Source organism: Daktulosphaira vitifoliae, unplaced genomic scaffold, assembly GCF_025091365.1.
Source record: "Daktulosphaira vitifoliae isolate Bord-2020 unplaced genomic scaffold, ASM2509136v1 Scaffold_4, whole genome shotgun sequence".
In the NCBI taxonomy this organism is placed as follows: Eukaryota; Metazoa; Arthropoda; class Insecta; order Hemiptera; family Phylloxeridae; genus Daktulosphaira; species Daktulosphaira vitifoliae.
In genome coordinates, this window is record NW_026099575.1 from 30,493,210 (window position 1) to 30,517,025 (window position 23,816).

Here is a 23,816-nt window from a genome sequence, read left to right on the forward strand (position 1 = left end):
CTATAAAGTCGAGGTGGAGTTGAAGAGCATTATAAGCTGCGATTGGGTCTTTATTGGAAGATAAAATGGCTGTGGCATCATGGTGGATGTCTGAAGTGAAAATATTGTATAAATCTGGGGAAAGATCACTACCTTGTGGAACTCCTGCTAGGATGGGAAAAAGAGAGGAATAAGAATTACTATTATTAACTTTAAAGGTTCTGTTTTCTAGACACGAGCAAATAAGAAGGTATAGGGGAGCAGGGAGTAATGATTTAATTTTATAGAGTAGGCCAGGATGCCAAATCCTATCAAAGGCCTGAGCTACATCGAGAAAGACTCCCGGACAATATTCTTTATTTTCAAAGGATGATGATATTATATCGACTAGCCTGTGTATTTGTTGTATAGTGGAATGTTTTGAACGGAACCCGAATTGAGCGTTGGGTATTACTTTATGAGATTTTAAGATTGGTCTTAATCTTTTCAAAATGATTTTCTCAAATAGCTTACCAAGCACTGGGAGCAGACTAATTGCTCTATATGAGGTTGCTATATTGGGGGGTTTGCCCACAAAATTTTAAAAAATGATGATTTTTATAAAATTTGATATTGAATACATATGATAATGGTTAGGAAAACATTTTATTGATTCAAACTTATTATTACATAGATTTATACAAAATTGATCGTATTTTAACTCATATTTAATGGTTAACATAGAAGTAGTCAGATTTAGGGGCTAGACCAAATTAGGTAACTTTTACACAAGAGCTTTCTTTTTATATGTTATAATAAATAAAATAATAAAATAAACTATATTACTATTATTGTTCTCAAGTATCATTCAGGTTAAACTCAAACTCAAAATTAAAACTTAATACTAATTTAATGTATTTTTTAATATAAATTATTTTTTGTATAAAATTTTCTATGTTTTAGTTGAAATGATAGAACGACCTGATGATATACTAATAAAACGATTCGAGGAAATTAAACTTCAAAATTCTAATTTATCTATGCGAGAATTCAGCCCTATAGAAATTAACCAATTACGTGATGGCATCATAAATAATACAATTTCTGATGCAAATATATGCGCAAGATATTACTACCTTCGACGAGGACAAATTCCTGATGAAGAACTCTTACGGGACATAAGTGTCTTACCAGATTTTTATAAGTTTCACCCATTAGCTGTAGGACTACGTTATTTAATTCATANATTAGCTGTAGGACTGCGTTATTTAATTCATAATTTTCCTAATGATATCCAACTCGAACATTGTTTTTATACAACAACGTTCAAGCTTAATCTAAGTACTGAAGAAACAGATATGTTACGTCACTATTATGACCGAAATGGTTATAATAGTGAACTAGAAATATCAATGCGATCTAAGTATCGTGAATTAACATTTATTTAATACATTAATAAAATCAACAGATATTTTATTGTGTAATATTGACATTTTAAAATTAACCATTAGTTAAACTATATATTCTTTATATCATTTATAAAATTAGTATTATTAAAAATAATTTCTCAAAGATAATGCGACTTAATGATAAATGCACCTAAACTTCAAGATATTTCAGTTTAAGATCAATGATAGCATAAAAATGGAGTTTAATGTTTGTGCTGTTAATAATGATAATTATAATTCTATTGCTAACACAAATTATTCTTAAAATGGTCTACATAGGTATAATAATCACAAATTTATATTTTATTTTAGATTGGCAACATGAACTGCATATATTTGAAAAGAGAATTCATTGTTCATTACTTTAATTTCTTCCAGGTATCTTTTTTCAATTAATGTTATTTCTTCATCGGTTAAATTATTTTTTTCAATCGTAGTTAAACTTTTATTTTTTTTTAATTCAGTATAATTATTAAATTGTTCCAACAACCAATGTCTATCGAATTCAGATGAAATATGTTCGAAATTTTGATCAGTTAAGAAACTTAATGCATGTAAGCAAACAAATAATCCGCAATCGTAATTATTTTTTTGTTGTAATGCGTTAGAAGCTTTAACTAATTCCCATTCATTAATATTTAACATAAAATCTGTTCCATTGCAATAGCTTGAGATAGTGTAAAATAAAAACAACATTCTTAATAAAGTACTAAAATGTATTGTTAAGTCGGATTTCATAATAAGAAATGAATCTAGAATAATTATCTTTTTCTGTTTAATATGAATGATTCCTAAAATCCAATGACAGCCCTTCAAAAGATCTGTATTTATGCTTATTATTATCATATCTTTTTTTAGAATATCAGATATTGAAAAAATATTTTTTAAAATTGAATAGTCTTTAATCAAAAAAAATGAATATATGCCTGATGGAATGTATTCGACAGAATTTTCTTTTTCGTTAGATATAATCAAATAATTAATAATATCATCCAAAACATTTGATTGTATCCATTCTTGAGATATTAATGATTCATTGTCTGGATAGTATGGTTTAACACAACCAAGTTCGTCTGACATTAAATAAATATTATTTAGTTAAAAAAATGTTAATTTATTTAATTTAATATCTAAAATGTTTAATTTAATTTTAAAATCTTGATTTAAGTAAAGATTTTTGAGTAATAAATAATAAAGTGTGCAATATGATTAATGTCTTACACCTATTTATAGTTAAATAAAAATTTTTATCCATTAAATAGTATACATAGGAAAGAAGTCATTTTGTTATAATTATTATAACTTGACCAATGGTAGTCTAACAGTGAAAAATTTCCGTGCAATATTTAAGTAAAAAACTAAATATTTAGATTAAATAAAAAATTTTTAGAGAACGACTCAAAAAATAAATATTTTAGTAATAGATCTCAAAGTGAAATAATAGAATCATGAATCAGTTAATGAATTAGGATATTTTCTGTATTATTTTTTGAAACAACTGATGTTTCTACAAAATAACAACTGTTTTTATGTGTTAGATATTTAACAGGGTCTGGTGAAAACATAAGTATGTACTAAACTTTTTTTTAAATTTATTGAAATTTAAAGTTTTGCAGGAGGAACTGTAGCTTCAGTTTTTCTTAATAATAATAGTCGTTTAAATAATAATCAATTATTAAATAATCAATTGATGTGAACTTTTGTTGAATTTAAGGTTTAAAAAGTAGTGGAATCGACTGTAATAATATGGTAGATCAATGTTACTATAGACCTAGTAATATGGCTGGATATTTGAAAAGTGTTCAAAGTTTTAGCTCATAATAGTAGATTTAAAGGTTTGTTTCAATTAATAAACTAGTTTATCAAAACAAATATAATTTAGATTAAAAATAAATGTTTGGCACATATTCTAGGTTGTCAATTTTTATTTGAAAATGTTTTAATAAGCTAGTAAAATTGTATCTCGTAACTCAAGTTTCAACTATTAGAGTAGAACTGCAGTTATAGAAAACTAAACTTTCAAGAATTGAAAATATTCCTAAAACTGAACTCGATGCAATAAAATAATGCATTTATGAAATATTTCCTAATTTGTATAGTTTATTACAAGTATTATGTACACTACCAGTATATTAAAATCATATCTAAGAAATGATTTAATTATTTGGTTTTGACTCTAATGGCCATTCAACGTAATATAATTGTCATGATAGAAGAAATTATGGAGTTGGTAAAAATAAGATGATACAATTAATATAAGATAGAAGATATATAAAAATATAATTGATACTATACTATAGTATAGTATTTAAGTATAATTTTATTAGTTTAAATAAAAATAGATTAGTTTAATAAATGTTTTAACCTGGTGATATTTTTTCACCTGAAAAAAATTGTTTTACATTGAGTGATATAAGATTAAAAGTATAGTATTATACATTTAAAATTTGCTTAAGTTTTTTCTTTATTAATGTTAAAGATGTATTTTGGGAAAGTCTCAAGGTTACACCCTTCCCANATATTTTGGGAAAGTCCCAAGGTTACACCCTTCCCACGGAACTATGAATTACAGTACAAAAGTAACGGTAGCACAGTGATGTTGCGGTACAGTGGGGACATGGCATAGTTGGGATACGTATAGATGATATCTGACAGTAATTAAAACTTCTACGTGCACGATCTCCTACATTGTCTACAATCACATCTGCCGTCCTAGTATCGCATTCAATTTTTTAGAGAAATTTAATTAAAACTCAATTTTAATTATTTTAATTTTGTCCTAAAATAATTGGTTGTGTTACCCAACACTTACCAATAAGTGAACACCATTGGTATAACTTAATATTTAAACAAATTGCACGATTTAAATGGCAAAATTAAAAAAACTAATATTAACATCAAAATATGATATGAACAAACAAAATTTTATTTCAGTTACTTGGCTTTCTTGATTTTTAAAAAAAAATTAATCGAATAAGTTTGTTTATTATTTTATATCGCTAAAGTATTACAATTTTTAAGTAGATTTAATATTAAAAATATTAGAAGTTAATATGTCATAATGGATTTATCATATAGTTTTAAAATTCTATAAATCCTATATTGTTCAATAACTAGATAAATTACCCTATAAACTACATAAAATTGAAGAATCATTATTAATTTCAAAGAGAAGGATAAAAAAGAACAATTTTTACACTTTCTATCTGAGATACAGTTACAATTTTAAACCCCTCCCCAAAAAATTTTTTTGAAAATACATTTACGTAGTGATTTATTAAGGATAATTAATGAATTCATAATAACTAGTGTCTTTACCTGCTGTCTTAGAAAGAAATTGGTTAGATATTGAAAATTTGTTTTAAAAATTGAAATAACAAAAATAAAATAATTATTTTGAACTAAAATTATAATTTTTAATTAAATCGTATTTTTCAATTTAATAAAGATAATTTTTTACCATTTTTTTTTGAACATTCTTCATCATCTATTAATATGTCAAACAAAATATTATTCGTAAATATCACTTGAAAGCATAAAAATTAATAATAATGAAAAATAATAGCTAAATTAGGAATATTTTTCGGAGGAAGGCCTGAATGATGTATGTTGATCAATATTATCCTTCTTTGAAAAAATTATTCATACTAGGAAAAAATATTAAATTTTTTTATATGAACTTTTATTTTGTGGTTATTTTCCAATATACCCGCGCTTAACCTTAAGTCTATGTTTAAAATGGTAGTAACTCCCTAATTAATGAGTGAAAAGTTGTTCTCGGCTAGTTTTTTTCTTAATTGGATCATTTTTAATTTTATAAGCTAGTGACCTAGGGGTATTTTCTAAATCATCCTTATTATTTTATGGACATTTTATTAAAATCAAAAATAAAGTATCATTGATGCTAGGATTCATAAGTCAACTCTGTAAAGATTTATGCAACTCAAAACACAATAATTTATATAATCGATCCATATTTAATTTAATTCAAATTAAAAATAATGTTGTAAAACCACTGTATGATTGAGTCATTGCAAAATCGTTTTTTAAGAGTAGTCTATTTAATATATAACATTGAACACAAGCCGTTCTCTATAATACTCTATTCTCTTTTTTAAATATTCACGCACCAGAATAAAGGAAAATTTGTTTTTTTTAGTTTTTTTAATTAATTAATAGAATTTTTTGATTTTTAAGTTATCTCTAACCTTACACTAAATATTACAAATAGAAAAATATTGCATCTAAGAAATTGTTTTCAAAAAAATATCTATAAAAAAAATAAAGGTCATGACGTAATTTTTCGTAGTACTACAATTTCGGTGTTAAATAGAAAAAAAATATTTCAATGTATTTAATTAAAGTTTTATATTAAACTAAAATATATTGCAGTGAATTTTTTTTTTTTACTAAATTGGCTTTAGAGAATCCTTGATATTCTTTTCTGTACTCCCGAATGACCTATATAATAAATAAATGATTATTTAATGAACAATAATAGAGAGTATAATAATAATTGAATTATATATAATTACGTGCAATGTGTATTGTTTTTGATTTTCATATTTAGTAAATTTCATATTAAGTTTAATATTTTTAATATTTTTTAGTTTTTTTTTTTTTTTTTTTTTTAATTAATAATATTTTTAATATAGTTTTAATTTTACTTAATTCATATTAAATTCCTTCATTAGATTTACTCCTCATTGTGCTGCATCGTAAACTACTGCCAAGCCTTTACAAATATTTTTTCTATTGAGAATTTATTGTTTTGTTATGAACATAAATGTTTATTTGTTTCCAACATTCTGGTTTTCCATTTATAAATGTAGAATTGATTTGAAAACTTTGGAAAAATTATTTTGAATTCGGCGATATTAAATTAAAAGTGAGATCTTTATTTATAAAATCTGTAAAGTCTATGGTTTTTAAAATTAATTTTTTTAAGATCTCCTTCAAATTCTACATCTTTTTCGTCATTTATGAAGTGCACGATTTGGTTCCCCATTCGTTTCTTTATATTTAAATGAATTTAAACAATAGATAACATGTTTCCTCTCCAAGGTACCATAAATGGTTTAAAAATCTATAGTGAATTCAGCTACTTGTACATCCTCAGATCTATATTCATCAAGTACTTTTAAAAATTAAATGTCACTTTATGGATCAATAGCATTTAGTGTCATAAACCAATATTTTATACAGCATTGTACAGCAAAACAATATATTATTTTTAATGATTTAAATTTAAATGGAATGAGATGATATTGTTTTTGGGACATTAAGACTTTGAGGCAATCAATTGCTTTAAACATAAATAGCCAAATGATACGCGCCTGGTTTTCAAAAATTAATGCCTTTAAGTGGTATTTCCCCTAAAAATATAATTACCAACTTCTAAAACTCTCTGTAGTATCTCATCTCTTGGTAGATTTTTATTTAAAATTTTATACGAAAATTTAGCTTGTAAAATTATCTCAAACATATAATGTTTGTATACATGCAAAAAATAAAATTTATTTATATAACTTTTGTTCCAAGAATACAGTAAAACTATTTAAACGACCACTATTACATGCCGTTGTATCAAATGCTTGAACTTTTTCCAAAAGCTCCCAATCATTTAGAGTGTCATAAACAGCAGATGTAATCTCACTAATTTTTTCTGATATAAGTTCAGGTATTCCAAAAAGTTATTCAGTATTCGGAGCTGTAAAAAATGATTGGAACCTTTTAACATTTTTATACCAGTTAAAATAGGAAATATTTTTAAATCTCAATGAAGTACTACATAAGGAAAATTTAAAAAGTACACGTTTTTCTAATATCAGTGGCTAATTGAATTCGAAAATATTCGTGGCTCTTTTTTATCGAACTATTATTAATCAAATAGTCATTTAAATCAATAATAAACTATTCAGCAAAGGCTGTAATTATTACAAATGTATTGCATCTTTGTCACTGTTCTTACACTCATCTAAGGCTGATGCTAATCAATTTGTCATTAAGTCTTTAATGTCTCTTTTTCTTTTTTTTTTTTGGAAGTAGTTTATTTGAGCTATCATTTACATAATTTTTATCATTAGAATAGTAGTATTTCAGTATTTATTAATGGTATTTCAGTCCAAACAAAATCAATGTTACGAAATGGACCTATATATAAAAAAATGTATTTAAACATTTAAGAATAGTGTATTAGAACATTTTAAAAATATATAACTTTTAATATGAATAATTTTAATTTTAATTTTTAAATTACATATTTATATTTTGATGTATTTTAACTTACCAGGATTTTTTTAATATCTATATATATAATTAATTAATATCTGATTAATATTAACGGATGTATTCCAATACTGTTCATGACGTTCGTTTAAATATTTGATTTTATTTTTGTTGCCTTTTTTTGTAGACATGGTTTTTGATACATTCATAATTTTGTTTAACTTAATTTTCTTTCTTTAAAAATTAAATTAAATTTCCTTTTTAATTTTAACTGTACTATTTATTTTATTGTATGAGTAATTTAAGTACCACGAGTATTTTATCCTTGTTCTTTAATCTAGATATGGGCTACGATAAGTTTTACATATAAATTACTTACAACTTCATTTATCATAGTTTTGGTTAATAAACCACGAGATGTTATAATCATTTATGACATATTAACTTAAATGAAACTATTAATTAACTTAAAATTAAACTCTACGTATAGTCCGTTATCACATCTGATAGTTGTGACACCTAGCCTAGGTGATGGTGACCTTTGCTACTATAACTAGTCATGTAAGTGGTAACCAGGTTGTTGTTGCAGGCCAACAAAAAGCCCACTTGCAAACTATCATACAAACTTAATTTTAAGAGGCGCATATTACAAAATAAAACGCTTAGACGTTTTATGATTAGATGTCTGTTCGAAGGTAATTTACTTACAGTAATTTCCTTACACATATTACTTATGAGATATAAGTTGATAATAATTCACGACATTTAATTCATTTTTTAACTAAATTAAATTTTATAAAAACTACTACACGTTTTTAGATACACTCTATATATAAGTTAGGCTAACCATTGATTAAAATATACGCAAAGCTTATAGTTACAATTTTTAAAGGCTATATATTTAATAAAAAAAATTTGCTATAAATACTGCTATTAATTAAAAGTACTTTATGTCAAATAACCAAGATATAATTTTATCATTGACAAAACAAATATATATATAAATGGAAAATGCTTGCTTGAATTAAGATAAATATAGTTTTGAACCAAATACATTGAAATATTCATATTTTTTCAATTTTTACACCGATAAATTTGTAGTACAACGAAAAATTACGTTATGACCTTTTTTTATAGATAATTTTTTGAAAATAATTTCTTACATGCAATATTTTTGTATTTGTAATATTTATAGAGATAAATGTTAAAGATCAAAAAATTCTATTAAATAATTAAAAAATACAAAATTCTTACATTTTTATGTCAATTTTCAATTCCTTTGAGTTATGTGAAAAGATAGTCACTCAATGTTCACCAATATTTTTTGTATAGCACAAAATTTCGAACAAATTTATTTTAAAAAAATAACGAAGTATATATAGGGACCACTCTTATGAACATATATTCATTAAACAATTAATTGAATAATGGATAGTCTAAAAAGGTATGTTATAACTCAAATATTAAAAATTTTGAAATTCAAAAAATATATTTTTTACCAAAGCAGAATTCATATAGTCGAAGTATAATTAATCTCATAATATTTTTTTCAAATATCTGTTACTTTACCTTTCACCGATGATCCAAAAAAACAACTAATAAACTTTTTATCTAAGAAAAAATACATTAACAATAAGTTCTTTATTCTACGTTTTATTAAAATAGTATCTTAACAGTACAATTTTACATAGCATGAATAATAAATCCTAACATGATTATAGAATCTTTAAATTTAACATAGTAAACAAGAAACAATAAGCTTTTTGTGGCATTATTTGTATAAAAATCTCCTTTCAAACCTTTTTATAAAATAGATTTGAAGGAACCGTTGTATATAAAAATTAATCAGCTGTTAAAGTAAAAAATTGCATTTTTTTCAAAAAAACAAATCATTTATCAGGCACTTCAGTGACATTTTAAAACAAGTATACAAGAAATTACAAGTATACAAATCATTGTAAAATTTACAGATTTTTATTGAAGTGTTTTTAGTGTTAGTGATGTTAATAACTATACTATCATCTTTATTTGTCTTAACTATACTCCACTGTTTTTTTTATGTTTTTGTTTATATATAATACACGAGGGATTAAAATTACAGGTAGCTAATTTGTGTTTTATGACGTCGCCATCACAATCACGGAATGTTTGTTGTTAATTATGACAATCAATAGATATATTTCCTATATTTTTAGTTGGTATACTTATAAACTCACAACAATGTGCTTTACTACCATTGATGATAAATTCTGCATATCTGTGAATATCGACGTCGTAAAAAACCAATTAGCAACCTGTATTTGTAATCCCTTGTGTATTACATGTATATTAACTCAACATTTGAAATTTTAAAATTATATATCTAATAAACGAATAAAGTTCAATTAAAAATTCCAATTACTATTAAATTAAAAACTCTAAATTTTTTTATTAAATTCAAAATATGTGTTCGTATTTAAAAAAAACAATGTTGACACCCTTTAAGGTATAAGTGATGAACTTAAAAACTATTACATAGCTAATAATTCAAAAATAATATGTAACCTAATGTCACAAAATAATTTATATATATATATTTAAATTACTTTCATTCTGCAAGTAAATTAATTAAAAGTCCATTTCTTTATCTAGCCTCATGCTTGGGGCAAGTTAATATACCATATATTAATCTAAGTTCTGCTAAAAAATATAATGTAGCCCCAATTAAAAGAAGGTTACCTTCAGTTCTCTTAAGAAATTTTGGTTGTATTATAAAATTATTAATTGTTTGTCTGAATAATTAAAAAAAAACTGAAGTATAAAATATTCAAAAATAGTCCTCTAAATTGAATATGACTTAATATCCTAAACACTGTTTATTCGCGATTTTTTTATCCATTGCATTAATAAAAAAACGTTTATTTATTTTATCAAAATAAAAGAAATATTTATTTTATCACACTTAAGTTAAAACTATACGCTGTAAAACTATATTATATCGTTCTAGCAAAAAAAGTTACAAGTGTGATTTAAAACAAATATATGTTAAATATATTAATATAATATAATACGTTAAATTATTTTCGAAAAATTTGTCATTGTTTGGTTAGTATACAAAAATATTTCCATGAAATGTTCACAACATCACTATATTTATCATTTTATTTTTTTAATCCCTAGATTATCTTGCTCTATTCTTCCCCATTATAAATATTTTTTGATTTTGTATTTATATCTGTTTTTAAAATGTATTGTCAACATATCTTTTAAAAATAATCACCTCAAAAGTACTGATTATAATTTAACCCTTTTAAATTTACTTGAAATATTATTATTTATATGATTAACAATTATTTTAACCTAATTTTTTATATTTGCCAAATCCTTCTACTTTTTAGCTTTGATGCGAAACTGAAAAGGTATTAATTTTACTATGTGTTTTGTTTTTCTTTTGTGTCTGTTACCACTTTTTCTCAGCTCTCACTGGACCGATTTATTTTAACGATACGTCAATAGATCACAAATCATATCTAGTCGAAGACATTACCCTCAAAAATTAAAAAAATTTCCCTCGTTCCTCGTAAATGAGGGAAATCTCCAAAAAAATTACAAATTTAAAAATCGCTAATTTTTTCAATTTTTTTTACTTAAAATTACCATAACTTTTTTAAAAATGAACAAATCAATATAATATTTTTTTATTGATACTTGAGGTCTTTACCTATCATTTGATAAATTTTTTTTATAAATCGAACCTTTTACCTGACTATATAGAGGGATTCAAAATGACAAATTTTTCACAAAAAAAATACTTTTTCAACTTGATATTTGAAAATATTCCGGAATGTCTAACACTTTTATATATATCTTAAATTAAAACTATTGCAATATGATTTATCACGAAAAAAAAATTGTTGGTCTTTGTTTTGTCTTCACGGTGAAAATAGTTACCAAATTCAATTTTTGTGTAAAATTTCTCTACTTTATTTTTTACATTTTTTACTTTATAATGCTTTAACTTATTGAAAAGTGTATGGATCAATACAATTTTTTTATAAGAAATAATATTTATATTCGTTTTTCATTCGACATACTTTATCTTAATCAGGATATAAATTAGGAAATAGCAGATAATGTAGCTTTTAGAATAATCAACCAATTTTTTAAAATTGCACACTATTCAGATATCATTATACTTTACCCAACTATGCCAAGTCACCACTGTGCCGTGACCCCCCTTAACTGAGTATTTGGTTATTTAAATTATAAATACAGAAAAATATGATAGAATAAATATGCTTAGAAACATGTTTGATATTTAGTTTTATATCTTCGATGCGAAGATGAGAAGGTATTAATTTTACTACGATATTTTTTTAAATATTTAAATTTTATTTTTGTGTTAAAATTCTTGATTTTATATTTTACATTTTTGACTTTAAAATGCGATAATTGATTGGAAAATGTATGGATCAATACATATTTTTTATGAAAAATTATATTTATATAGTTCGTTCATACAACACACCTTTTTTCTAAGTAGAACCATTTATCATTATATATTTATAAATTATAAATAAATGTATATTGAAAAATTAAATTTCTAGACTCTTATGAATGCTCTCCACCACGGAAATCTTTAGTAAAAGGCGAAAGATTTATGTGTATTGAGAGGAAAACGGAGACAGAAATTATGTGTGGAATATATTTGTTAGTTGTGTAAAGAACACTGCAAAGGAGATTGTTGGTAAGAGTAGAAGTAAAATGCCAGGAAACAAGGAAATCTGGTGGTAAGATGAAGACGTTCAAAAAATCATAAAATGTAAGAAAAAGCAATCCAAAGTATGACAGAAAAGCAAAAGGAAAGAATATTGGAGAGCCTATATAAACGCATGTACATAGAAGCCAAGTGTGTAGTAAAGAAGGCGAATTTTAAGAGGTATGATGAATTGTATGATAGGCTAGGAACAAAGGAAAACGAGAAAGAAATGTATAGACTTACAAATGTAAGAGAGATAAGATCTAAAGATTATCATTATATAAGGTGTAAAAAGTGTTGATAATAAGGTACTCTTAAGTCATGATGATGTGACAAAAAAGTGGAAAGAGTACTTTGAAAAATTACTGAATGAGGAGTACCCAAAAGAGACATTAGAGGATATCTCGTAGAATGAGCGACTGGTAGATTTAATTAGAGAGAAAGAGATATGGGAGGCTGTGGCATCAATGAAAAAGAATAAAGCAGTGAGACCAGATAAACTGCCAGTAAAAGTATGGAAAATATTAGGCGGTGTAGGCAGGTTGAAGGAACTTTTAAATAAAATCTTATTAGATGGAAAAGTTCAAAGGAATGAAGGAATAGTATTATGGTGCCGATATTTAAAAGTTAAGGTGACATACAAGGGTGTAGAAATTATAGTGGCATAAAGCGTATGAGTCATAGTATGGAAATTTGGGAAAAGATAATAGATTAGAGAATAAGTAATGAGACATCGGTATCTAAAAACCAGTTTGGATTTATGCCTGGGAGTTAACAATGGAGCCAGTATTTTGTGTGAGGCAACTAATAGAAAAGTTTAAGGAAAAGAAGAAAAAGCTGTGTATGGTATTTATAGATTTGGAGAAAGCGTATGATAGAGTGCCGAGAGAGGTTTTTAAGTGAGAATTAATGAGAAAAGGAGTCCTGAAAAGATACATTAATATAATAAAAGAAATGTAAAATGGAACTTGTATCACGGTAAAAAGCTTAGGAGGAGTATCAGACGATTTTCGGGTAAAAGTAGGAGTGCACCAAGGTTCTGCTTTAAGCCATTACTTATTATCTATAGTGATGGATGAAATTACTAGAGAAATACAAGGAGAGGTGCCGTGGTGCATGCTGTTTGCTGACGATATAGTGTTAATAGATGAAAATAGGGAGGAAATTAATCAAAGGCTAGAAGTGTGGAGATCAGCTCTCAAAAAAAGGGGTTTAAGAATAAGTAGGAGTAAGGTAGAGTAAATAGAGTATGAGTTTGATAAAGGAGAACACGAGGTAGGTGAAATAAGTAGACTAGTGACAATAGGCGAGGACATGATTGGAGAGGTGGAAAGTTTTATAAAGAATATATATATATATATATATATATTCATATATTACAAATTATAAAACATTTAATCAGTATATAAATAAGGACATAGAAGATCATGTAGTTTTTGGAATAATCTATCAATTTTTTAAAATTAAACACTATCTATAAATTTGCCTTTTTTATGATAATGATGTTAATCATATACTTGACCCAACTGCCACGTTCCCACTGTGCTGCGACCCCACTGTAGTGTGTTTTTTTTTTTATAGTATTCTTCTACAAATTTATTTTAAATCTTAAACTCAACGAATAAGTACCATATGTTATTTTTTAAGTTTTGATAAAAAAAATAATAATTCTATTTGGATAGCTGATATTTATTTATAAAAAACAAGATAACTCGTTGACACTCCCCCTCTTCCTGTACTATTACATTACCTTTTTTCATAAGTTTATTTAATCCTCGTGATCCGGATACTATTAAAAAAATGTATTTATTGTTAGTAAAATTTAAGTTTAAATAATCTTAGGCAAAAAATTATTACCGTAACTGAAGTTTAAAAAAAATGTCATTAAGAAGATTGTAAAATAATAAACATGCTGTAAAATAAATTTTAATTTTAATTTTTATAAATTGAAAAATAATCATTTTGTTAATTTTTACTACTTACAGAACATTTTTTTAATGTAAAATGTACTTTTAAGTTTGACATTTCACTGATAAAAAAAGATTGAAATGAATACAAATAAAATACAAGTCTATAATTTGAAACTAGTTAACAATTTAAAATCAAGAGTTTATCAGTTTTTGTTATATTTAAGTAAATACTAAATAAATATTTGTTCCTTTATTTAATAAATCACTTTATATTCATTTACCATTTACTCGTTTTTAAAATCTTTAAAATATAACATATAAATATAATAATAATACTCTTTGTACTATATTAGTTAATAAAATATAATTCCTATATATTCCTACTACTATTCATTATCAATTTAATTATGAATAGTATGCCAGGTTTTATAATTTAAATAAATAATTTGTATTAGTATATTTTTATGAATATTAAATTTATAAAATATGCACAACGAAATTAAACTTAGAATGTGTGCAGGGAATAGAAGTTATTACGTTATGAAAGAGATGCTCTCATCAACGTAATTGATTGACATAACTTTATTTTCTTTTTAATATTAATATTATTAAAAAAATTTTTTTTTAGAAATTATGTATGAAATAAATTTTTTTCTTTACGTATTTACAATGCAATAAATTTTTAAATATATTACTGTAAAGTTTTTTCAACCTAACATTTTTTCTATTTATAAACATTTAAAATTCTCAATAGTTCTTAAGAAAATAGGCGTCCTAATAAATTTGAATAATTCTATATAAACACAGACACTAAAATATTTTTAATAATTCACTAATTTTGTGGTCATAGGGTATATCATTATTGTAGTATAATTTTTAACACATGTACTAAATATCACATATATATGAAAAAAGCAAAAAATCATCTAAGGAATGTTTCCCTTTTAGGGTAAAGACAATAACTATTTATCAACACATGTTTCAAACCAGTCCCCTACAATTCATTACTACGCCCACGGCTGGGTTTCTATCACAATTAACCAACCACAAATAATTATCCAACATCTTAGGAATTTCAATAGAGATCGCTGACTTACTTCATCCGGCGTATAAAAAGCCATTTTTTCTGGTAAAAAGGGACGACGACTGCTCTCTCCTCTCTCGTGGCTCTGCTCTCGTTCTCTCAATATTCTCTTACATGGAATCTGCGTCAGTATAAGTAAATATTTTGTCCTTGTGACTTAGTTTTCATATATATATATATATATATCATCTTAAATGGTGAACATTGTCTTGGATGATTTATTATTAATTTACCCAGAAATAAGTTTTTATTTATTTTTATTATCACCTAATGTTCTCACGACAAATAAATATAATCTCTATTTTTTATATAAAGGTTTTAAATATTATTGTGCCCTTCATTTCTGGACAGCTTTAAATGTGCCGAAAAGAGTGAAGACACATAATTTGTGATTAAAATTAATTAGTTTTAGTAGTTTTACTTTATGCCTGTGTACCTGCCAGCCCTAAGGGACTATGCCAAATTACTTCTCGGTAAAGTGTAGGCAGTTGAGGTACAGAGTAGTACTAAACTTATAAGAAGAGTATTTTTGAAGTGTGCTATATCCGTTGACAAGCCAGTTCTAGAGCTAATAGTCCGGGTAGAGTTCATCATAAAATATATAATTCGTAAGATAGGAGACTACATCTTGGAAATATACTCTGCGTGTGTACCCGCCAGCCATAAAGGACTATGCCAAATTACCTCTCGGTAAAGTGTAGGCAGTTGACGTAAAGGATAGTAAAAGGTGTATTGAAATAATATTTAAAATATATTAATGAGGTTAACTGTGTCTGCGCCAGTCAAGGCTTTACGCTGAGAAACGCTGGACCACCACAGTCTTGTTAATTATATTTTGAATATAGATAGACATATTCTTATAATTATATTTTGACAAGTTCAGAGTAAATTTTAAGAATATCGATATCGACTATAGGGAATTCATAGAAAATATTATTAGTAAAAACATAGTATAGTATAAAAGGAATTTAAAGAAGATAAAAAAAGGTAACAAATTATAATAGACGCAGGTCCCATTGTAGAGAACCCTTTTTCTAAATCTAATATACACAGAGAGACTAATTAATCGAAATAAACGCAAGACAGTATAAACGACTGTTGACACTATAGGAAGAAATCACCATAAAACCAACTCGGTCAATTACAAAATGAAATAAAGGTAAGTGCGAATATTTATTTGCATGCCTTACTTCAAAAAATATCACGTAATAAACAAGAATAGGAATAAGTGAGGTAGGGATATTTTTTTATTTAATAAATAAATATAGTTCGACCCCAAGATCCACTTCATCTTTACCACGATTATCTTTTTATCTTTCTTTTTGTTTATTACATTATATAAATTACATTTCGGAGAATCGCCTTATTCAGACTACTAATGACTTGTAGGGCTTTCTTATGAGAGTCTTCCAAGTTATAATCTTAAAACAGCACTTAAGTGATAACTACACTTGTTAAAAAATCAAAATTATTTGGTTTAATTTTTTTTAATTAAAATGCTGTTTTTTTTTATAAAATAATTATTTAAAATGGTCCAATTGAAGTAACCAGTGGCTTAATTTGGTTGTCTAATATCAATTAATTACAACCTCGGCATATGAATACTATACTGTAATCCCCCTCCTAATTTTAAGTATAATTAAACTAAAATATCAAAAAATTAATGATTTTCAATAAATTGAATTAAAATTGGTATGGTTACACCTAAGTAGACATTTTTAAAATATAAACTGGAACAGATCAAACTGAAAATTTATATAGTTTAAGATCTACTTAACACCTCGTATTTTTTTAAATAAATTTTTACATTATATTATAATATATTATTATATTTATATATAATAAATATGTCTTACGTTATTGTTTGCAATTACAAAAAATATTTTTTAAGATTTGAAGACAACCCTTCATAGAGATAAGTTTAAAAGGAAAATATTGTTATCAAAAACTTTTATTTTAGCTAAATAGTTACGTTTATACAGAATTTTGAAGTTTGTTAAGTTTTTACTTTTTTAACAATTTTTCTAAGGTATCAAATATTAGTCCATATTATGTAAAGGAAGGAAATAAATATTATCTTTTTACATTATTCACCGACGACAGTATACGATTTATTTTTCATTAATTTTTTTAACACTTGAATAAGGATTTGAAAATGACATGAAAAAACAAGTAGTAACAAAATGAATTAAAAAAAAATTATGAATACGTTTTTAAAACATATTGAGTACTAATATTTTGCATAAGATGATGTAGAAGTAATGTAACACAATATTCTTTTCCGATTAATTAATATTTATAAGACTTCTATTGCATGTTTTATGTTTAAATAATTTACATTAAAATGTATATGATTTTTACAGCGCCATCTACTTCTCTAACTTAAAAGTTATCTATAAATACCTAATCGGCTAGATTGCATAATGACAGGAATATTTCTGAAATTTCTTGAGTTATCTCCTAAGTATTGCACACAATGGACCAACAGGTCTGAGTGCATGGGCATTATGTCCACCTCAATAATAACTATCTCCTAAGTATACAATTTTAAACACCTGTTTATTTTTAAGCTTTTAATATATAATATTAATAAAGCTCAGCAATTAGAAGTATTTAAAACAAATAATATTTAGTTTGTTTAATACAGAATTATATAATAATAAAGACAGGAAAAATATTTCTTCTTTATTTTTCTCGCCTTTAAACCATCTATTGGGGGTCGGCCCAATAAGAATAAAACACCTAATACATAAATTTTCATGCATACATTATTAAAATTACCATACTTAAAAAAAATATATTTAAATTTTCAAAGTACAGACTTTTAGATATACTTAATAACATAATAATTATTAAAAAATATTTTTCCCGCAATAATAACTATAGATATAAATTTGTTCTTTGAATAATAAGATAGCACTGCATACACAATAATTAAGGACATATTTTATACATTTTGTGAATGACTTTTCTATCCAATTTGTTAAAAATATTACTAAACGTTTTTTGATAATATTTATATTTACATAAAGATTTTCAAGATTGCTTTATTTGTTCAAAACCTCATATTTCTAAAAGAAATGTTTAAAAATTCAAAGAGGTTCTGAAGAAAAGTTCAATATAAGGTCGAGGTAATATTTGTTTTCTAATACTAATTACATATATAATATTAAATATATACAGAGTGGCCCACCACTCACTGACAATTTAAATAACTTTTGATCCAGTTAATATTTTTAGCTGATTTTTTTTTTAAACATTAGTTAGACGTTAGGTCTATAGCTATATCTCAATAATTAATTTTTTTACATTTTATTAAAAATATTAATTATTTTTAAATTTTAAATAAAATGTAAAAAAAAAATCTAAGATAGCTATTTTGTAGAGTAGAATTTAAGAAAAATTTTAGTAAAAAAATATCTTATTAATATTCAGTAGTAAATATTCTGTAGCGTTTTGAAGTTTGTGAAAATTTGAATTTTCATGTACTATTTTACGGTATTAAACATTGAAATACGTATTGAGAAAAGGACAGAAGAAAACGCTATCTTTTCAATATACTTTTGAATGAGAGTGATAAGTAATAATTGCCTTATCTAATTTCTTATCATGGTATTTATGCCAAGTTTGTAATGTATACACATTATCATCATATGTATACACAGTAATAATGAAAAGATAGCGTTTTCTTCTGTCCTTTTCTCAATACGTATTTCAATGTTTAATACCGTAAAATAGTACATGAAAATTCAAATTTTCACAAACTTCAAAACGCTACAGAATATTTACTATTGAATATTTTTAAGATATTTTTTTACTAAAATTTTTCTTAAATTCTACTCTACAAAATAGCTATCTTAGATTTTTTTTTTACATTTTATTTAAAATTTAAAAATAATTAATATTTTTAATAAAATGTAAAAAAATTAATTATTAAGATATAGCTATAGACCTAACGTCTAACTAATGTTTAAAAAAAAAATCAGCTAAAAATATTAACTGGATCAAAAGTTATTTAAGTTGTCAGTGAGTGGCGGGCCACCCTGTTTATACATATTCCTAAATCCTAAATAAGTAAACAGCCATTTTCTCTAAATAGTATCAATTTTAATTAACTTAATTAAATTAAGCTAAGTAAGTAAGGGACAGTAAAAAAATCCTTGTTGCTATTATTTGCAGGCTTATCGAGTTAAAATTTGTTTAGTTTTATCAGCGCAATTATATCTTATTATTGTCCTGTGAAACTTAAAATCCTAAAAAGATTTTTTATTATAGTTAGAATATATTTCTAAATTATCAACAATATAGGTCAATTTCTAACTTATAAAGAGAGATCATGGTGATTGGATCGCTGATTTTTAAAAAAATTATATGAATCTAATCTAAATTGAATATAAAGTTGTATTTATCTTTGAATTTTTTTAAAAGGGAAAAATGAGTTAACAGACGAATAACAATTTGAACTACCTTAAATAGCCTTTTTTATCCTCTCACAGTCGTAGCAACCTGTAGGTCAATTGGTAAAGCACGAGTCCAAAGAGCTTAAAGTACGGGGTTCGAAGCAGTCTAATTTTTTGCATTTTTTTAATATATTTATAAAACATTTAAAAAATATTGTCACAATATATTTTTTATAATATTTTAGAAATATACCTTTAAAATATTGTGAGAATGTAATATTCGCTGCCAAAGTATATTCTGAGAACATTGTGAGAATATTTCAAAATATTCTGGTTATATTCTAGAAATATTTTATTGCTATGTGGGGTGCCGTGATCCTACTGTGCTGGGTTTTTTTTTAAATATAATAAATTTTATGGTCATTTAATGCATCTACAAATAATATTATGGTTGTAAAAATGTATTATAATTTAACATGACTCCTTTCCAGACCCGAGTCTTAATGATAGAGCACCGATTCCGATAGATCACAGCTACGCTTAGTATGGATAAGTGTTTAGTAGAAAAAATATTACTTCAAAATCAGTAAAACAAAAATATATTAAAAATTTAAGTATCAAAATGAGTAAATAGTAAAATTTATTGGGTATAAGCTTGATGTTTATTGACAGAGATCATTATAATAATTTAATAATATTTCAATTTTAACACTATTTTTGGTATCTACGATACTAATAAAATTATTTTATGAAGTTATAAATAATAGTTTGAATGCATCATTGTAATATAAAATTTAAAATAAAATAACGAATATTAAAATATGTATTGATGTATTATCCAGATGTATATGAAAATAAAAAAAAATGAGAGTAACATTGTCTTATTTGCAATCATTGTTAAGAGTTTGTTCCAAAATTGTATATTTGTGTCAAACTCAAACGAACTAATTTTACATTAAATATTTAGATATGTTACAGTTTCAATACCTTAAAATAATGTAGGTAATTAGAAGAACACGCAATTAAAAGTTATTTGTTTCTGCAAATTAGTATTACTATTTTCAATGTCTATATGCAAGCCTGGTAAATATTTCAAGTGTCTAGTCAAAAAAAGTTTTGATCTTTGCAAATAATTTTCCAAGGGTAATGTCATTGAGTTCTTTCTTTGAAAAAAAATCAAAAATCGCAGAGTATTTAGTAATTTTTCAATGTTTTATTATATATTAAGATGTATACTAATATGAAAATTAAATTAAATTAAATTTTAACCAATTTTTAGATTTATTGGATACCTTAATTTGTTTTTTTAATATATTATCCAAAAAAGCCTAAAACCAATTAATGTTGCGTAGAATAGTCGAGTAATTAAAATAAATGGTCGTATGGGCAACGTTAATTTTTTTCAAATATAATCGTGTAGCAAAGAAAATTCCTTATATTATACCCTAAAAAAACATTTTTATGTACTAGTCTAGTAAGTCCTATTTTCCAATATAAGTAAAATTTACCCTTCTGATCAATGCTTTTCGAAAATAATTAGTATTCCTGTGAAATAAAACTTATCGATTAAGGTGCACACTTATGTAAGACGCATTTAATATACAGGCGTCATACATTGTGTTAAAACAGTTCCTTGATTTCAATTAATAAAAAAAAGTATCCCTGCCAATCAAGTATATACGCAAGAATATTACATAATTAAAAAAATATATCATTGTCAATATTTTTGTATTAATCCTACCTCTTCGAGTTTACCATTATTAATTACATAAAATAATGATGTTATTCCGTTAACATACTCATTACATTATTAAACGAATATCAAATTAATATCGCAATTTAATCTTAGAGAGATATGTCAGATGCGCGTATTATAAAGTGGTCACGGCGATGTACTATAACTCAATTCGTTTACTGCGCTTAATGTACTCAGCTTTCATAACTTTGTTTTTATCACTCGTTAAGCTCTTATCAGTTTTTCGTAGAATTTTACACTCTTACTATAAAATACCACTTTAAAAATACATTTTTTATTTAATTGATTTAGGAATTCCAATAAAGTAAAATGAAAATTCATTTAAATTTTTTTTCTAAGAACTTACTTGAAGACTATACTTGATTAGTCGGTTAATGTTAATTTTTGTTCAGAAAAAATAATTAGTAATAAGACATTGTGTTTGGTGGTGAACTATGACTCACGCAATATCTTAAAAATATAAAATTTAATGTTATTTTTCTTTCCGGAAGTAAATAGTATGTTACATTCTATAATAATTATAGAATTATTTAATTATTAAAAAAAGAAATTTTATATAGATGGGGGATAGGATCAAAATTATTTTTTAAATTATTATATTAGTATCTTTATATTATTATTATATTATTATTACTATTATATTATTAATTATTATATTAGTATCCTACATTATGTAGGATACTAATAAGTTTCGAAAAAAAAAATTAAAATTTCTACTTTATAAGATATACGTAAGTACAACAATTACCGTGTATTGAAATCAGTGAAGTGACTGATTGGATTTGACAAATCATACATAGTTTTGAGTGAAAATTTAATAAATTTAAATATATTTTTATGAATTTCTAGCAAATGTTCCAATTGAGTTGCAAAAACAGTTAAATATGTTTAATAATATAAATGACTATATATTACACCGGTTGATGTCGAGACTTTAAATAGTTTTACATTTACATTATTATTTTGATGTGGTAATCTATATTTCATACGATCGTTTCTTCAAAGAAAATTTAAACTAATAATTTGAAAATATCTGTTAAGTAAGAAAATTCATATAAACCATCAGTCATAAACAGTTTAAAATCATGTGTTAACGCAGATTATCTTTTTGATTCTTCAATTTATTTGTTCAACCAAAAATAGCGTTAAGACAATATTAGGTACTCAGACGGGGGCACAGTTACGCACCTACATAGGCAAAGCTGTTGTATTTTCTCTGCTATATTGTTTTCCGTCGTCGTTCAATTCGTGTGTTAATAATTTGTGCGAAACGATTGTTATTGTTAACACTATTATTCCTTTTGTATTGGGATAACAGCCACAGTCGCGCCTGTGATTGGTGAAGGCGGCCGCCGGTGCAGGCGTACCGAACGCGGTGACGACGAATCTGCGGGACGCTCCCGGAATGTGTCGAGCGCATTGTGGGCGTCACGCCGAGTACGGAAATTAAAATCACCAACACAGCGGCCGACAAAACGATGGTAAAAACAATAATAATACTGTTGATATCGGATGGTAGCCGCGTTTGTCTCGATCACAATAGCCGCTAGTGTGACGTGGGAACTTTGTTGCGTTACACACCGTACAAAGTAAACGGTCGTACCGCAAGCTCACCCACTACCCGTTGTCGTGTCGTATTATTGTTACAAGTATCACTGCGTACATGATGTGAACGGGCGTGCCACCGAGTCATCTTCGTACGGTAAAAAGTTACCGTCTCCCGCTGCGTGGTCGGATCTTCACCGCGGGAGTACACCTTCTCTTTTGTGCGCATCATTACCATGCGATTGTTGACGTATTCGACACCAGAAAGTTTTCATCGCAGTACATCATCCGATCGCCTAGATATTCAATAACTTATTAATTACTGAAGTGCAGATGCGAGTCTACAAGTGCTACACCAAAGCGTATAAACTACAATCACATTTGTATTTAATCATTAAAAAAACACGAGCGTTTTTATTTAATCGATGCGTTTATAGACTACCAGCATTTACAAACGTCTTACTAATAATTTTCATTTTAATTATGGCTATTATTATTCAACTGTATTTTTCATCATTAAGCGAGAGTTGAACGGAATACCGAGGTATAAACTTAGAGTACACTTTGTAGTAGTAATAATGCACGTCGTCATACATTTTTTTGCATTGTACATCGACCATAAATACTCACGAGTGAGTGTGTGTAAAAGAATTGGCGGTGGTATAATATATCACTACGGTCAAAGTTACGGGAGACCCGTAGGCGTTGATGTAGACGCCCTTGTCAAGGTAATAACACAATAAACTAAA

The 23,816-nt window shown here is 25.6% G+C and overlaps 2 protein-coding genes, 1 long non-coding RNA gene and 1 other non-coding gene across 4 annotated transcripts in view; 2 read left to right on the forward strand and 2 right to left on the reverse strand.

Moving 5' to 3' along the window:
- Positions 1-1,406, forward strand: part of LOC126905034 (uncharacterized) — an 85,319-nt gene extending 83,913 nt beyond the window's left edge. Inside the window, exon 8 of the mRNA XM_050684430.1 lies at positions 922-1,406. Coding sequence (XP_050540387.1) covers positions 922-1,406 — 485 coding nt within the window. The remainder of the gene's footprint in view (positions 1-921) is intronic.
- Positions 1,407-1,709: 303 nt separating this feature from the next.
- On the reverse strand, positions 1,710-14,454 carry LOC126905498 (uncharacterized). The gene is made up of 6 exons (XM_050685236.1): positions 14,356-14,454; positions 14,230-14,284; positions 14,123-14,161; positions 9,204-9,245; positions 4,867-4,893; positions 1,710-2,479 (listed from the first exon to the last, which is right to left on the reverse strand). The coding sequence occupies exons 1-6, from the start codon at positions 14,395-14,397 to the stop codon at positions 1,710-1,712; spliced, it is 975 nt and encodes a 324-aa protein (XP_050541193.1). The 5' UTR covers positions 14,398-14,454.
- Positions 1,877-3,667, forward strand: LOC126905503 (uncharacterized). Its single transcript, XR_007704011.1, has 4 exons — positions 1,877-1,960; positions 2,945-2,973; positions 3,121-3,241; positions 3,320-3,667. It is a non-coding gene; the product is annotated as an uncharacterized LOC126905503 (long non-coding RNA).
- LOC126906442 (U5 spliceosomal RNA) lies at positions 12,183-12,300 on the reverse strand. The gene has a single exon (XR_007704258.1). It is a non-coding gene; the product is annotated as a U5 spliceosomal RNA (small nuclear RNA).
- Positions 14,455-23,816: the final 9,362 nt, after the last annotated feature.

Bases quoted from the DNA above. Each gene is read 5' to 3' on its own strand.
- LOC126905498 (XM_050685236.1), bottom strand. From the start codon at position 14,397: ATGTCAAACTTAAAAGTACATTTTACATTAAAAAAATGTTCT. The intron at 14,285-14,355 runs GTAAGTAGTAAA...TTTATTTTACAG, and splicing joins TTACATTAAAAAAATGTTCT to CATGTTTATTATTTTACAAT. The intron at 4,894-9,203 runs GTAAAGTAACAG...ACATATTAATAG, and splicing joins TTTTGGATCATCGGTGAAAG to ATGATGAAGAATGTTCAAAA.